The sequence below is a fragment of the Crocodylus porosus genome, unplaced genomic scaffold, assembly GCF_001723895.1.
Source record: "Crocodylus porosus isolate Cpor-Errol unplaced genomic scaffold, CroPor_comp1, whole genome shotgun sequence".
Classification (NCBI taxonomy): Eukaryota; Metazoa; Chordata; order Crocodylia; family Crocodylidae; genus Crocodylus; species Crocodylus porosus.
Window position 1 is genome coordinate 120,508,012 of NW_017728943.1, and position 15,707 is coordinate 120,523,718.

The 15,707-nt window shown below is 44.8% G+C and overlaps 2 protein-coding genes across 4 annotated transcripts in view; one reads left to right on the forward strand and one right to left on the reverse strand.

The window, feature by feature from the left end:
* Positions 1-1,236, reverse strand: part of PCMT1 (protein-L-isoaspartate (D-aspartate) O-methyltransferase) — a 56,429-nt gene extending 55,193 nt beyond the window's left edge. For all 3 annotated transcript variants that reach the window (XR_002103719.1, XM_019550091.1, XM_019550092.1), the window contains exon 1: positions 942-1,236. Coding sequence is in view for 2 of the 3 variants with exons in the window: in XM_019550091.1 (XP_019405636.1) it covers positions 942-1,221 (280 nt within the window). In the remaining variant the exon portion in view is untranslated. The remainder of the gene's footprint in view (positions 1-941) is intronic.
* Positions 1,237-10,353: 9,117 nt separating this feature from the next.
* The window catches only part of NUP43 (nucleoporin 43), a 12,198-nt gene continuing 6,844 nt past the window's right edge, over positions 10,354-15,707 (forward strand). The window contains exons 1-4 of the mRNA XM_019550093.1: positions 10,354-10,520; positions 11,869-11,991; positions 12,207-12,284; positions 14,212-14,392. Coding sequence (XP_019405638.1) covers positions 10,401-10,520; positions 11,869-11,991; positions 12,207-12,284; positions 14,212-14,392 — 502 coding nt within the window. The 5' untranslated portion in view covers positions 10,354-10,400. The remainder of the gene's footprint in view (positions 10,521-11,868; positions 11,992-12,206; positions 12,285-14,211; positions 14,393-15,707) is intronic.

Genomic DNA, 15,707 nt, shown 5'->3' on the forward strand with positions numbered 1-15,707 from the left:
CCCAGTAGCTGCCTGGGGGAGGCACTCGCCTGTATACTGCCAGCTTCCAGTAGAAGGCCATCAGCTACATGCACGCTTCATGGAAATGGGGGACTCCTCCCTAGCTTGCTCCTGTGGCCCTTGGCTAAGAGCAAGTGAGCCTCAAGGCCATCCAAACACCAAGCCTTGGGCCTGCACATACGATACCTGCCAATGGATCTGGGAGTATTTGAAGCCCCTGACTGAAAAGTCTGGGGTGGAGGACACTAGCCCGGCATAGCACCGCAGAGGGTGCTTGAATGACTGAGTTTTGCAAGGATTTGGAACTGGATTTGGCTCATTCGACTTAGAGTATGAAACATTTTCCCAAAAAAGAAACGAACAAACAAAAGGTGCCCACCTGCAAATAAATAAATACCTAGATCAGGGGTTCCCAACATTTGTGTGCCAAGGGCATATTAAAGTTTAAGAGAAAAAGCAACGGGCACCAATATGACAGCATTTTTGGTTGGAAGAACAATTTTTACAGATTGTGTGGGCACTATGGTGCCTGCAGGTACCGCATGGGGAACTGCTGACCTAGACAAATAGATAAATAAAAGGTGCCCATCTACAAATAAGTTAATCAATAAATAAAAAGGTGCCCGCCCGACAAAGAAATACCTAGACAGACAAATAAATGAGTAAATAAAATAACCACATGATTAACGAAAAGGTGCCCGCCTGCGCAGGGCGGGTTTGGAGAGGGCTGGTCCCGCGGGGCTAGGGGCCGGCCTAGTTGAGCCTCGCCAGCCCCACTCCCCTCGGAGCAGCACCGGGGTGACAGCGGCGGGAGGCGCCGCCCTGCAGCACCCGCAGCCGCCGCCGCCCTCAGGCGCGCTCCAGCGGGGGAAGCGCTAACGGCCACCAACGGCCGGCGCGCGGTGGGCGGGAGAATGTGGGGGGGCGTCCCGCAGACTCACTGCGGAGGTTGTGGATGAGCTCAGAGTGGCTGGCGCCGCCCGACTTCCAGGCCATGGCGAGGCAGACGCGGCGGAGCAAGTACAGAGCCGCCTTCAACGCCGCGACTGCGCACAGCAGCTTGCCCAGGAAGGACACCACCTCCAGCGCCGACACAGGCGCCGCCTCCTGGGCGCCGCGCCCGCCCGAGGGAGGGGCCGCGCGCCCGCCGCCACCGCCCCGCGAGCCGGACATGCTCAGCCACCGCCCGGCGCTCCTCCCCCCCCCGCCTGCGCTGCGCATGCGCGGACATGCTTTACGGGGCGCGTTTTGGGGTGGGAGTTTATGTGTACCCCCTTCTGCGTACCCCCGCGCCCCCCGTGGGAGGTTGAGCGGCTTCTCCCTCAAGGCACAGCCCTTCCCCAGAGCCCACTCCCCCAGTTCGGTGCCAGGCTGCCCTGCTTGAGGGGGCTGCTTCTCCCTTGCCAAAGCAGGGGGAGTTCACTAGCCCCGCAGTCGGGCCCAAGGTGAAATCCTAGAGCCCCCCAGGCAAGTCCGGCAACCCCCTGGTACCTGGCAGACTGTGCCCAGGGCCCTCCCATGGGTGCTGGGAGGATATGCAGGGCAGGGGACTCTGCTCGAGACCTAAGGAAGCTGGGGAAATCCCTCTTGAAATGAGATGTTGGCCCTTGAAGTACCCAGGGACCAAGTTGCCCATCACATGCGCCCCAGTTTAGGCAGCTCTGCTTTAGTCTTTCCGGGGCTGCTGTTTGGGCACATCAAAGGCAAACGTGTCATTTCAAGAGAGATTTCCACCCCCCACCCCTTTGTTATGTCTCCTGAGGGGAGTCTTCTGCCATATGCATCCTCGTAGGGCCTATGGGAGGCTCCTGGGCACAGTCACTGAGGCACTAGGAGCAACACTGTACCTAGATCCCTGGTAGTCCGGGCAAACTTTTAGTATTGGGTCCCCCTTTGTCAGAGGTAATGATGATGATAATCAAAGAATTACCATTTTTGGGCCTCCTTTCTGTCTGGGCAGTCAGCCAGTTTGCCCATACCTGTGTCCATCCCAGACTGGGTGGTTGCCAGACTTGCCCAGAGTCCCAGCGTGCACGAGTGGATCTAGGATTTTGATGGACAGGGATACAGATGGCATGGTACATCATCATCCAGCCTATGGACCAGTCCCACACCATTCATCCACCCGGTGAACCAGCCTCGTGCACCACTCTTCTGGCCCCTGGGGCCGGACGAGTTTGACACCACTAGCTTAAAGGACAACAACATCTTGTGGGAAATGGGCTTTCCTTCCCTCTGTGTCTTGTTATAAATATCTCACTCGTGCAGTCCTCTCAACAAGTCAAATGCAAATTAATTTCAGATCCACTAGAATGACTCAGTTGCAGAGTTTGGCGTTCATGTACGAGAGTCATTAAGAAAACAAACAAAAAACAGCCTTCACTCTGCCCCGTAGTGGTACCACAAAGGAAAATATGAGGGGAAAAATCTAATGTTTGTACAGAAATGAGTATAATCTCTCACCTCAAACATTAAAATGACAAAACTGTACATTTCAATCAACTCTGTAGTGAAGTATGGTCTTTTAGGTTCCTTTATTGTGCATGCATTACTTTAACAGCCATGTTCTTACTGTAATTTTAACCCTGAATTTTCAGGTTTATAATGCTCGTTTTTAGGGTAGTTGAAATATTCCAGTTTTTCCTATTCAATTAATAATACATACTCTCAAATTTAACCCTATCTTAATTTACTTTTTTGTATGGGGATTTATATTTGTGCAAGGTCAGGCTGAGGCCTACAGCCCATCCCCAAGGAGGCTACAATCTAAAATCTGCGTACACAAACCCTGCAAAAGACTTCTTTTGTTTTTGCCTTTTCCAAGACAATGGGGATCAAGAGAGTCACAATATTGAACAATGGGAGGAAGCAGAAGGTTATGAGAGGAGTATGTACTCCTGCCTGTACTTCTGTATGTACTCACAGAAGTTATGTAGGAATGCTGCAAGTCTAAAAAGTTGAAAACTACTGGTCTATCAACGTACCAACTGGATGTTTTTATTGTAATCTCAAAGATCTCACTTATATAATGTTGGTATGGGACACAATATAAGTTCCATCAACTTCTCAAACTTTGAAGGATGAAGTTTATCATTATGAATATGATTATTTTGAAGAAACATCCTGAATGTGTATCTAGGCAATGCAAATTTTCTGTTCCTAAACTGCATAAAGACTTGTAAAAAGAAAAAACAAAATTTACAAAGTTAAGTACTCAAACATGAGTAAATGCCAACATGAGAGTTCCTGAGTAACCCCTAATTCTACCCTTGTGTATGCTGCCTGTGCACTGGACAAATCAGTGATTCTAAGGAAAAAATATAGCAAGGGGTAAAAAGTATATTAGAATGTCCCAAGTAGAAAAAAGTAAGTTTCCAGAGAAAACTTACATTAGCTGAATTTTCAACCTAGTTGAAACCCTGGTCAAACCAAGTGTATGATTTGCAACCTAGTTTTCCTTAAAGCAGTGTTTTTCAACCTGCGGTCCACAGGCCTCTGGAGGTCTGCTAAAGATGGCTATGATCAATCAAAAGTATGTGAATACCCACAGTTAAAATTCAAAGGGGTCCACAACTTCATTCAAAATTTCCAAAAGGGGTCTGAACCTCTATTCAAAATGTTTTAGGGGTCCGCAAATGAAAAAAAAGTTGAAAACAACTGCCTTAGAGTATTAATTTCATGGAGTTTCACTGGTGTTATTATAAAGGTAAATGTCAATTCTGCTACATACAAAATCCTTACTGTCACATATACAAAACTGCTTATATTCCTGTCTCCTTTATGGTTTCTGTGAGTACATCTAGTTTTAGACATTATGGCCTCAAATGTTTTAAGATGACATTTTGCCATTGCAAGGTGAAATTTTGCAATTCCTCCACTTTTAGACCAGGATCTGTATGCAAGTCCCTATCTGTAACAATTTCGTGTTATGTTTTGTTGCATAGGCAACTAGTGGAGGAGCATGTGGAGGAGTGGGGATGTGCTCCCCCTGACAGGGCCATCCCTGCCACTACCAGTGGCTTCTGCAGGTGCTTGCCAGCCCTGTTCTTGCTGTCACTCCTGGGAGCTTCTACGGGTGCGTGCCAGCCCTGTCCTTGCTGCAGACGCCACAGATGGTTTCTGCGGGTGCTCACCAACTCCGTCCCTGCTGCTGACACACTGCAAGAGGCTTCTGCAGGTGCTCACCAGCCCTGTCCCCACTGCCACTGCTGGCTTCTGTGGGTACCCCCCCAGATTCAGGAGGCACCAGTTGCCCATGTTTTGTTGAACAGAGTACATTTGTCCTTCTTCCCTTTGGTAGTCTGTGATTAGTGACATACCATTACAAAAAACCTTTTTGAATAAAGTAGATTTACTAGTTACCAGATTAAAATGTAAGAATTTTTTGTTTAGCGTTGTGAGAAGTCTACATGTGTATGTGGGTTCATCTAATCTTACCCTTAATTGAAAGCTTCAGATGGGCTCTTAAGGTACAGAATAAGAATAAATACAATTTACGGTATACCTAACTAGCTAAACATCTCTGCCTGGCCCTGCATTATGCAATATAGTCTTGCAGCAAGCCCAGGAGCTCTTGGGACCCAGGCTGGTCTCCATTTGTCTTCTAGAATCTAGAGAACAAGTTCCCCATTCTGTTTTCTCCTCTCCTGGAAACTCCCTTTTCTCAAAGAACTACTCTTCCTATATGAGTCTGACCCCAATTACTGCAATATTAAAAACACACAAAAAAAACCAACCCCCTCTAAAAAAAAACAATTTAAACAGAGTAATTTTGCCTGGCGAGGAGTTTTTTAGTTTTCCAGGGTGTTGTTTTCAGTAAAGGTACATGCTCTGGCACTTTAACTCAGTTTCATTGGAGCTGGCAAGTGCAATTATCTGCATTTCATTTGTAATCATTCCACTTGCATTTTCTGTGATAGGTGTAACTGTATGGAATGGTGGAGGTATTAGGTGTAATTGTCTTGGTAGAGGTGTAATAGTGACATGAGTCAATCTGGGCATAGGAAATTATTTGCCTCTGCTGTGTGTGTGCATGTGTGCGCGTGTGCACGCGTGTGTTCAAAGGAAAGAGGTGAACGTGTGTCTTGAGAGCTCCTGCATGTCTCATTTCAGCACTGCATTGTGTAAATCAGGGCTGTCCACCTGGCAGGCTGCATGCAGCCCATGAGGGGTAAATATGGTAGCTCCAGACTCTCATCTGGCTGCCATTTCTCCATCACTCTGGCTGCTGCTACAGCCAGATTCTCTTGACTGCCCCATTTCTCCCCAGCTTTTGTTTTCTGTTCTCACTTCAGGAGCTGGGGTGGTGCATTTCACAGTACTGGGGGAGCCTGCAGCCAGGAATCTGAAGTGAAGGTCATATGCACACATGCAGTGCAATGGGGAAGCACCAGCATTCATGGTATGGCACTGTTCATGATAAGGAGGGGCTACTGGCATGTGTGGTGCAAGAAAGGGCCATGTGGTACAGCAGGTGCCTGTACATGAAGTGGTACAAGGGAAGGGGTGCACCCTGGGAGCCTGAGGCTTGGACAAATGAAACCCTGGGGTGTGTGGTCTCTGCTAGTGTGACCTGTGCTGCACACAATCCCCAGCCACCTAGAACTTGGATAGCCATGGTGTAGGTAGTGTCAGCAGTGGAGCACCGGGTTCTTCTCTCATGGAAACTGCCAACACGTAGTAGGTGGGAAATGAGCATGGTCTATGGATCTAGGGATGGGTGTGTGAAAGGTGGCATCTTGTGTATAAAGATAATAGTTTTAATTGTTGATCTTAACAGTATTTTTTAACAGAAACAGTTATTTGTAAGAGCTTCAGGGTTGTTGGTGGTAGCTATGGTGGTCTAAGGACATAGACAAGCAAGATTCTTTGGGCAGATATGATATCTTTTATTAGACCGAGTAGTCGGAAAAAAGTTCTTAGCAAGCTTTCGGGCACAAGCATCCTTCTTCAGGCATTGGGAGACTCTACTGAGATCTCCAAGGTAGGAAAGAGCTGGAGCTCATGCAGTGGTAATCATCATGTCAGTTTATAGTTATGAAGTTGGCATGGCTACTTGGCTGGCTGGCAGGAAAGGATGCTTTGCAATTCCTGAATGCTCCTCCCTTCTCTTGTCCCCTTCATCATAGTGACATGAGTACTGAAGTTGTGCTTTGAAATGTTTGAGGTGTATTTGTTAGCATGGCCTAAGAGAAATCACAGACATTGACCATTCCCCAAATTCTTGAGTTTTATTACAAGCTATTTATAATGCGTTTAATCAACTAACAAAATACTGGTATCCCCAGCTATTTTGCTAGATAGCTTGCAGATCCTATATTGTTTTCCTTGGGGTGACTATGTACTGAGACTACACTGACAGGCAAGCAGAGCTGGCACCCAGGGCAATCCCTGTGGAAAAACAGGAAGTGGGGGAAAACAGGTCGTGGTTCCTAGAGGAGGTGGGGGGCCCACACTGGTTCTGAGTGGGAGCATGGCAGTAGGTCATGTGGTGCTGAGAGTGGGGGCAGAGAGGGCACAGAAGTTATACGCATGCTAGGAACTCCTAAACTGTCTCCAACTTTGTTACTGCCACGTGTTCTGTCTACCTTAGCTGTTGCACCTAAAGAAGCAGCAGCAGCTGCAGTAGCAACATCAGCAAGAGACTGTTTTAGAGTTCCTGGCTTGGGTAAGCTGTGGTACTGCTCTTGCTGCTAGGGCACAGGCTCTGCAGGGGGTGGAAGGAGATTCCAGCATCCCTCCTAACTTGGCACCTGGGGCAGCTGCCCGTCTTGCCCACCCTTGTTATACTACCTCCTACTGCAATTGCTATGAGTGCCAAAACACCTGCTTCAACATATTTACTCTACAATTGGTTACAACAGGTAGGACTGCTGTCAGCATATGATGCAAGAACTTTGAATCAGTGGGTCTCAACCTTTTTAGATTCAAGTCATCCTGGTCAGAAAATGCCAGCTCTTAGCTTTCATTTATTTTTTTTAATATGGAAAAATAATAGAGCAAGTCTTCTGTTACCAGGAACTCAGAAAGACCACAAGAGGTCAGAACTGTTTTTGACATTATAGATTCCTATTTGAAATCTCTGGGTTTATCTTGTGAATCCTTGTGTAGGTGTTTGCACACTTACCAATGCTAATCTTGTGCATCACCCTGTGCCACCCTTAAAAGAATCTCACGGAATGAATCCCAGCTGAGTATCGCTGCCGTGGATGGCACAGAATGCTCAGAATACCAAACACTCCATCGAAGTTAATCTAGGACTTGTTCTACAATGCTAGGTTTGCCCAGGGTGCCAGCTCTGCTTGCTTGTTAAACCTGTGTCAATAATGCCATATACTATGGCATTACTGCCCTTTCAGTGAATATGGTTTAGTGTTGTACATCGCAGTGAAAATATGTGAAAACCTTGGTCTGAAAAATAAAGTTTGATGGATGCATAAACATATAAAATGACCCCACTGACTCACTGCCACTTCTAAGTGGAGCATGCAACACTGTATAATTTAGATCAGGATCTGAAAAAGCAATGTGTAATGCAATTCAACACAAATGAGAAGTTATCCAGAACATAAGGATTAGTGCTTGTAAGGTCTACCTGGCAGTACTGCAGGTCCATGACGATTACAACTTTAAAAGGTATATCAAAAATAGTTTGAACAGAGTAATTTTTAGAACGATGTTGTGCACAGCTCCTATGCCCCTCTCCTCTAGCACAGTGAATGGGCAGCAAGGGACCTCAGTCTCTAAAGGGAAAAGATCTAGAGATGTCTCTCTATTAAGTCTACAGCCCATCTCAGAATGCATGCTTGTACAGCCATTTGGGCACCCAAGTGAGAGGGAGATGGGTGAAGTGGGGTAGATAATGTCTCTATAGGTTTAATATAACTGTTTTAGTTTTCCCCAAACATCGATAATCAAATCTCAATTACTTGAATTAAATCTCTGTCCTCTGAGAGTCAGATAACTCCTCTAAAGTTTGATTTGTACATGTAAGCCTATACACTAACATCTAGGAACACAGCTGCTGCTGCTTCCATTTAAGCTGGCCAGCCTTGGGGAAACTGGCTCATTTTCTGTAATCAAGGGAACTGGCCAGCTGGCTCTAAACTCTGCACTAGGATCACAGGAGACCTACTTCAAAGCCTATTGGTCCAGTCCACTGATTATGTGAAGACTTCTCTTGTTTAATGAGACCTCTGAATAATGAAGCTTGATTTTTCTTAATTTTAAAACTGCTCCCTTCTGCAAATTTTGTCAGAAAGAGGGTGAATTGGCTTCAGATGTAATGATTTAAGGAACTCTCTCACACATCTCTCTTATTCTCAGTGGTTTTGTATAACCTGATTTGTGAGGGTATAATGCAGAATTTTTGTATTCTCCACATGTTAGCATTCTGTATGATGGCTGAGGAAAGAGAGATGAGGAAGATTATTACAGGTAATAACTTCAGAACAAGAGTACAGAAGAGAAGCTTAGTTATTATAAAGGTCACTGGCAATAGTGCATTTAAAGAGGGATCTTGTGAAGGCTTACACATATGCTTAACTGAGCACAGTGAAAAGTCTTTGCAAAATCAGGGTCTTAGAGAGATGGGGATAAAAACAGAGGTGAATTTGCAGAGCGTTATTTGTGCCATTTCAGGCATATTCTGCCAACTTTCATGACTTCAGAGTTGTATTTAAAAATGAAGTGGGAAGGGAAACCCCCCCCAATAAGATTCTATTTTCCAAGCTGGGGATATCAGCACCAGACTGGCAGGGGCACAACTAAATCTTCTGCAGTTATTTGAATGCCATAAACAAATAATAAATGTAGTCAATATATTTATTATTATTATAATACATTTTGGAACTGAGAAAGAAGAAAAGCCAAGACTGTGTTACTGATGGACACTTCAGTGAAGCAAATGAAGTACAGTATTTTTACTGGTTGTTTTAAATGACAATCACAAATCACCTGTGTGCCAACAGAGTAACTATTCTTGTGCATGTTCCTGGGTAAAGCAAGTCAGCTGTTAGTTCTGGATGGGTTTTATTTCCTGGTAATATTCTCCTTATCCTTTAAATAAATATCAATTTAGATCCATCATCATTCTTCCTCTCAGACAGACCATTCCCGTCAATCTGAAGGGATGCTCTAATTAGTCATTTCAGACAGACAAAAAAAGACCAAGAACTTGTGGTCCACTGTGCATGTAGTCTGTTTATGAAAAGTGCAAAGAAGGAAGAGTTGCTCAGTGCTTTTCCTCAGTTTTCATAATAAAAACAAACTGTGACCAAACAGTTAACAAAATATTGACAAAGAAGGGAAGGACTATAACCATAAGTTAAGAGCACATCTGAGATCTCTTGACCAACCTGAATTAAAGTCATCTGGACCCAACAGGATTTATCCCAGTTTTCTGAAGGAACAAGTTGCAAAAATCTAGTTCTGACAAAAAAGATCTGTTAAGTCATAACTGGCAGGTGAAGTCCCAGAAGACTAGATACAGGCCAACATATTCCCCCCAGAAAGTTGCCAAACTAAATTATAAAACAGTTAAATGTCTAAGTACCTGAAGGTCATTAATAGCCAGCATAGATTTGTTAAGAATAAATACTGTATGAAACTATCCATCATCTCAGAATGGGTCTGCCTGTTCTCCAAGGTATATGTATGTGCTTTCAGGGGTGGATCCAGGGGTGGGGGGGTACCTTGGCACACTTCTGATTCCAGCTCCACCCCGAGGTTAAAACCAGCTGCAGGGTAGTGGCAGCTGCATGTTTAGTCAGGCAGTACTGGGGCGTCTGTTGACTTCACGGCTCATTGCAATGCACCTGATCCCTTGTAAACCCTTCCCCCCTCCCCCTCCAGGGTGTTAAGACCCCTCTGCTCATCAGCCCCCACGTTCACCAGTCCAGCGGCCCAGTGCTGTGCAAGGCGCTGTCCGGTAGCGCCTCCTGGGGACGAAGCTGCTATTTTACAGCCTTGCAGGCTGCTTAGAGCTCAATCCAGTGAAATGACGTCTGCTTTGGTTTCAGTCTTCAACAGATAACAACTTCCGGCCCGCGGCCGCTTAGCGCATCTTCTAGTTTACGGGTAACTGGAGCAAAACATACATAGCGTCATCTGCACCCCCTTCCCCCGAGCCGCCCACGTCCTCATTCCGCAGTATTTCCATCTCACTTCTTCACGCTTATCTCCAATGCTCCAGCTACCAGCGGCGCTGGTCAACCACTGCGCGTGCGCGCCTCGCCTCGAGCTACGCAACACCCAGAGACCCCACCCCCGCAGCCTCTCACCCTTTCCCACGGCACCGTTTTGTCCCTCCTCGCGCTCGGTCTGCCGGGACGGCTCGCGGCCAATGGGAGGGCACGCTCAGCAGCAGAAGAGGTGGCGCGGCGCGGTGGGCGCGCGTAGGCATGGAGGATTTGTGCGCTAAGTTCGTGTCGCAGAAGTTGAGCAAGGTCCGATGGCGGCCTGCGCCCGCCACTGCGCTGCAGCCGCCAGAGCTCTTCGCCACCGGCTCCTGGGATAACGAGGTGTGGGGCTGGGCGGCGGGGCGCCGGTCCTGGCCCGCCCAGAGGCCTAGGGTGGGGTCAGGCTGGCGCCTGGGAATGAGGGGACACGGCTGTGTCCCTGGCCCTGCGTTGTGGCAGGCCCGAGCTCCTGTGTTTCTTGGGCACTGCAGCTCTTCGCGTTGTTACAGGCGTGTGGGTGTGCCTGGTCGCCCCAGCGCTTCTTCTCCCGGCTCGCTCCCGTGTGCGTGCGTGCCCTCGTGGTGGGGGTGGGGGTGGGGTGGTATGTGAACGAAGCCTCCTGTTGTGGGGAGGGTACGATCCTGTAAGGTGTACACGCACCTTCATGGTCATGGTTTTTTCTGCTGGGTATAAAAGGTTCAGCCTCTTAGTAAATTAACTAGGTTCAGACAAGGGCAACGAAAATGGTTATGGGGCTGGGGGACATGACTTCTGTGGAGAGGTTGAGGGAACTGAGTTTATTTAGTTTTGAAGAAGAGAAGACCAAGAGGAGATTTGATAGCAGCCTTCAACTACCTGAAGGGTGGTACCAAAGAGAATGGAGTTGGACTGTTCTCAGTGGTGGAAGATTAGAGCCATGATCAACAGTCTCAAGTTGCACCAAGGGAAATTGAGTTTAGATATTAGGAAGAATTTTCTCACTAGGAGGATAGGTTACCCACAGGTGATGGACTCTTCATCCTTGGAGGTTTTTAAGACCTGGCTAGACAAAGCCTGGGCTGGGGTGAACTTGTTGGGGGTGGTCCTGCTTTGAGCATGGGGTTGTACTAGATGACCCCCAGAAGTCCCTTCCAACCCTCATTTTCTACAGTTCTGTGATGGATTACCTAAAAAGCCCATTAGACTGATCCCACAGATGTTAGCTGCAGCCTCTGCCTCTATTAACAGTTTTCTAGCTTCAGCCTTTTGTTCAGCTGGCGATCTCTTAACTTTCCCTACAGAATGCGTTTCTGGCTGAGGAGATCTGGTTTCCCAACAGACTTTTTGTTGTGCTTTGTTTTTTTTGCTGTCTTGCACGCATAGGAAGCAAAGTCCTACTGGTTCTGAACTGTCAGTCATTGTCAGCTGTTAAAAGCATTTGGATCACAGCAGGTCTTTTAGCCCTTTTTTAGTCCCTTTGCTCCTGGTGTTCCTCAGCTTTGTCATTGACTGTTAGCGCTCATGATCCTGGGGTGTTAGCACGTGATGCCTGTTGATGGTAGTTTTTCTTAATACTGGTCCTTTGTTTTTCCTTTTCTTAAACTTGACTCTTGATAGAGGCTGAAAGCTTTGTTGATGTATTGACAAATGTGTCCAAACTTTTTTCCAATAAACCAGCATCACTAATCTAGTGATGCTTTTTCTCCTACAGGAAAACAAGATTTCCATTTGGTCTGTTGGAGCTGTTGAAAGTGTGTGTCCCAATGGGGAATATCAAGGAGAACCACAGTTGTTATGTGATATCAGACACTATGGTGATGTTATGGACATGCAGGTAAAATATTCAATATTCTTCTTATAATTATTTTAATAACAAGTAGATGGCAAAATATTAAAAATCAATTCTGAGGGAAGGGGAGGAAATACATTTTTTAAACAATTTATGTGTGTGCTCTGAAATCTAGTAATTAGACTACTACTGTAATGCCAAACCTGTTGTTTCTGTGTTGTTACATGTTCATAGTAGTAAGCTTAAGTATTTCTTCTTAGTTTTTAGATCAAGAGAGAATTGTAGCTGCTTCATCAACTGGAAGCATAACTATATTCCGTCACCATCAAAATAATCAGGTAAATAACTTGTTCTGGCTATAAGTTAAACTTTGCTTTTTGCTGTTTAAGCTTGTAATGCAGGTTGCTTTAGTGCTTGTGAGGAAAGATTCTTCAAGGAAAAAAAATCATGATGCATCCCAAATTCTGAGTACTAAAATTCTGAAGAATTACAAACCACCATTTTTAAAATGAGGAGAATGGTACCATGTCTTTCTTTGATTTTTGCATATATGGAGCATTTCATTAATCATCTGATAGACTGTTCACCTGGGAGGAAGCATGTGCCACAGATTCTCTTTCTGTACTCATGTATCACCAAATATGCTTACAGCTTCAGTGAATGGACTATAAGTTACATTACTTGATTCAGTTAATGGTGACTCTTTCTGATTCTTTCTAATGATGCATATTTTTATGAAAGAATACCATCCTCTGTGTGTGTGTGTGTGTGTGTGTGTGTGTTGCCATTTTAATTTAGTACTTGCTACTGCATAATAAAATGAACACAGAAAGGGTGGTTGTTTTGGCAACTGCTTTTCATTACTGATATTAAGTTAGTTTTTGAAATCAAAATCCAGTTTCAGGTTAGAGACTGGATCCAGGTGAATGACCATCATTGGTGAAAGAAGATTCCTAGTTCATAAAAATAAATGGTGTACTTGGTTACCTGAGGACAGGAAGGAAATACATTAGGCATTGAATACTATGCCTCAGTCTGTTTTTTTTTGCCTGTTTATATGATAAAACATTGGCTGTCTGAATATCAGTTAAAGTGCACAAATTCATAGGAACTCCCCAATGTACTTAATAATATAATTGTACTTATTTAACTATGTAATTGAGGACTTCTAATCAGTTCATTAATTTCAGTTGGTTTTAAGATGGCTGTTGAAGACCTATAGTTAGGGGTCTACCTAAATTGCAGGGGTGCTTACTAATTTTCAGTGGTTGATCATGACAAAGTTCTAATCATGTGGTCATTTTGTGGCAGTCCTAGCCCTCAATGTTGATTGACTGGTAGAGTGTCTCCAGTGTGGGGAAGAGAGATGAGAGGGCAGCAGCCATCTCTCCTGCTGTTCTTCGTGTTGCCCTGCCAGCTGGCACCTTTGCTTCCTGGCAGTGAGGACTGCTGGCTCTCACTGGGGACCAAGCATTTAAATTATTTTTTATTGTTGTTGATTTTGGATAATCCCAGATTTTTGTGGCTTCTGTACAACCTGCCAAACTGCAAATTAAGTAAATCCCTATCTGTGGTATTCTGGAAAGCTAGATAATGAGCCTTAATGAAGTGTAAAAAAAAACTTAGTTCACATTTCTCATAAAGTTTGTATTGAGTTTGGTAAGTGAATAGTCCACTTTCAGTCTTGAGGCTTTGCACTTAAATGAAGTACAGTAAAATCCCTGCTACCTGGTATTTAACTAACTGGAAATTTCATTAACTGGAATTTCCAGTTGGCCAGCCGGGCACAGAGGGGGAGACAGGGGGGAAAGCTTGTGCACAGCAGTAGCTGCTGCCACCCAGCACCTGTGCTGCTGCTGCTACGCTCCTCCCCCAGGGTCTTCAAATAATCAGAATTTTTACATAACCAGCAATCCCCTTACTTTGAGGATGCTGGATAACAGATTTTACTGTACATGAGAAATGGACTTTTCTTTGCCAGGGTTTCTTTTTACCTGCTAAGATCCTGAAGTAATTACATTCAAATGGGAGTATACAGGTTCATCAGTCACCATCCTTCTTGGCACGTAATATGCAATTATGCATTGAGGAGTAGAAAGAAATAGATCACCTCTCTCTCGCTACTTGAAAGATCCTCAGAATAGTATGGTTTGCTCTTGTTTTATCTGATACGACTCCTAAATAGTTCAGAAAATTTAGTTTCTCATACTGCGATAAGAGTGCTGAACAGAATACTTATAACTTATTTTCTGTTTGCTATTTTAGACTTTATCGGTATCCCAAAAATGGGAGAGAGCCCACTGCCATGTGGATTCAGATACATCTGCTTGTGGTGGTGCATCATGTACAGGGGTCATTTGCAAGAACCCAGAAATTGTTACTGTTGGAGAAGATGGCAGAATAAATCTCTTTAGAGCTGACCACAAACAAGCTGTGAGAACTATAGGTATGTTAATAATAATTCACTTGCTTACCCTTACATTTGTAATTTCAGAAAGGAATGCAGTACCTTTTATTTGGTTGCCACTTTCAACATGGGCTAACCCAGTAGTCCTCAACTTTTTAGTCCTATAGGCCAGTTGAGTGGCATGGGATTAGTCCTCCAGCCAACCATAGCCCTGCACCTGATCTCGTGCATGGCCATGCTATCCAGCCCACCGGGCTGCTCATGAGTCTGGGAATCTGGCAGCAGGGCAGCACCCATTAATGCTGCCACTGCTACCCCTTCTGGACCTGTGGGGAGCCATATGGGCTGGAAGTTGAACATTCTTAGGCTAAACAGTCCAGCATAACATTGACATTTTTAATTTCAGATTTGGAGGCCTGCATTTGAGAAGTATCAGAAGGGGAAAGGGAAACAGTTTCTTCTTTTTGTGTAGACACAGGCTGTAGAACAGTAACAACTGAAGTACACGTAAAATGACCAATATGTAATTCTTTGTCTTTAGAGAAATAAAACTACTTCCTGTTGATGCAACAGAAGCCAGCTACTACTATAAAAGTATGAAATAACAAACATACTAAATGGTGGCAGTGCATAGATATTAAGCCAGGAAGAAAAGCAAAATTGCATCATAGAAAGTTTCAAAGCTTCCTCAATTTATGAACCCAGTGGGCTTGGATATGCAGGATATCCTGGCAACATAGGATGGTTTGTTAACAACCTGTAGACAAACTTTAATAGGTCAAATTAAATCCAACCCTTGGAAAGTACCCTGGCTTTTACTGCACAGTTTATATATTCTCTTAGGGCTGTATAGTTCTTTCAAGGAATATTGTAAAGTGTGCAGTCTATTTTTAATTACCAGACTTCATTATGTAATTCAGTGGTTTTATACATGTCTTAAATAAAATCTAATAACTTTTTAAACAATAATAAGATATAATAGAGAATTCTGGTTAAGGAAATGGCTTCTTTGAATGCAGTTAGAAAGAACATTACAAAGATGCAACCCACTGCATCTTTATAAACTTGAAACTAGAGCAGACTGGAAGTCTTTCTAGAAAGACTTACCTCGATCCTAGGCAAGCTGTTCGAGAAAATTTATGCTGGCACACATCCAGGAGGGGCCAGCAGGGGACTGCATGCTTAGGGGCAACCAACTTGGGTTCATCGGTAGCAGGTCCTGTCAGACCAACCTGGTGGCCTTTTACGATCAGATCACCAGATCATTAGATGCAGGGGTAGCAGTGGATATAATCTTCCTGGACTTCCGGGAGGCTTTTGACACTGTCTCTCACCCCGTTCTCATTAAGAAACT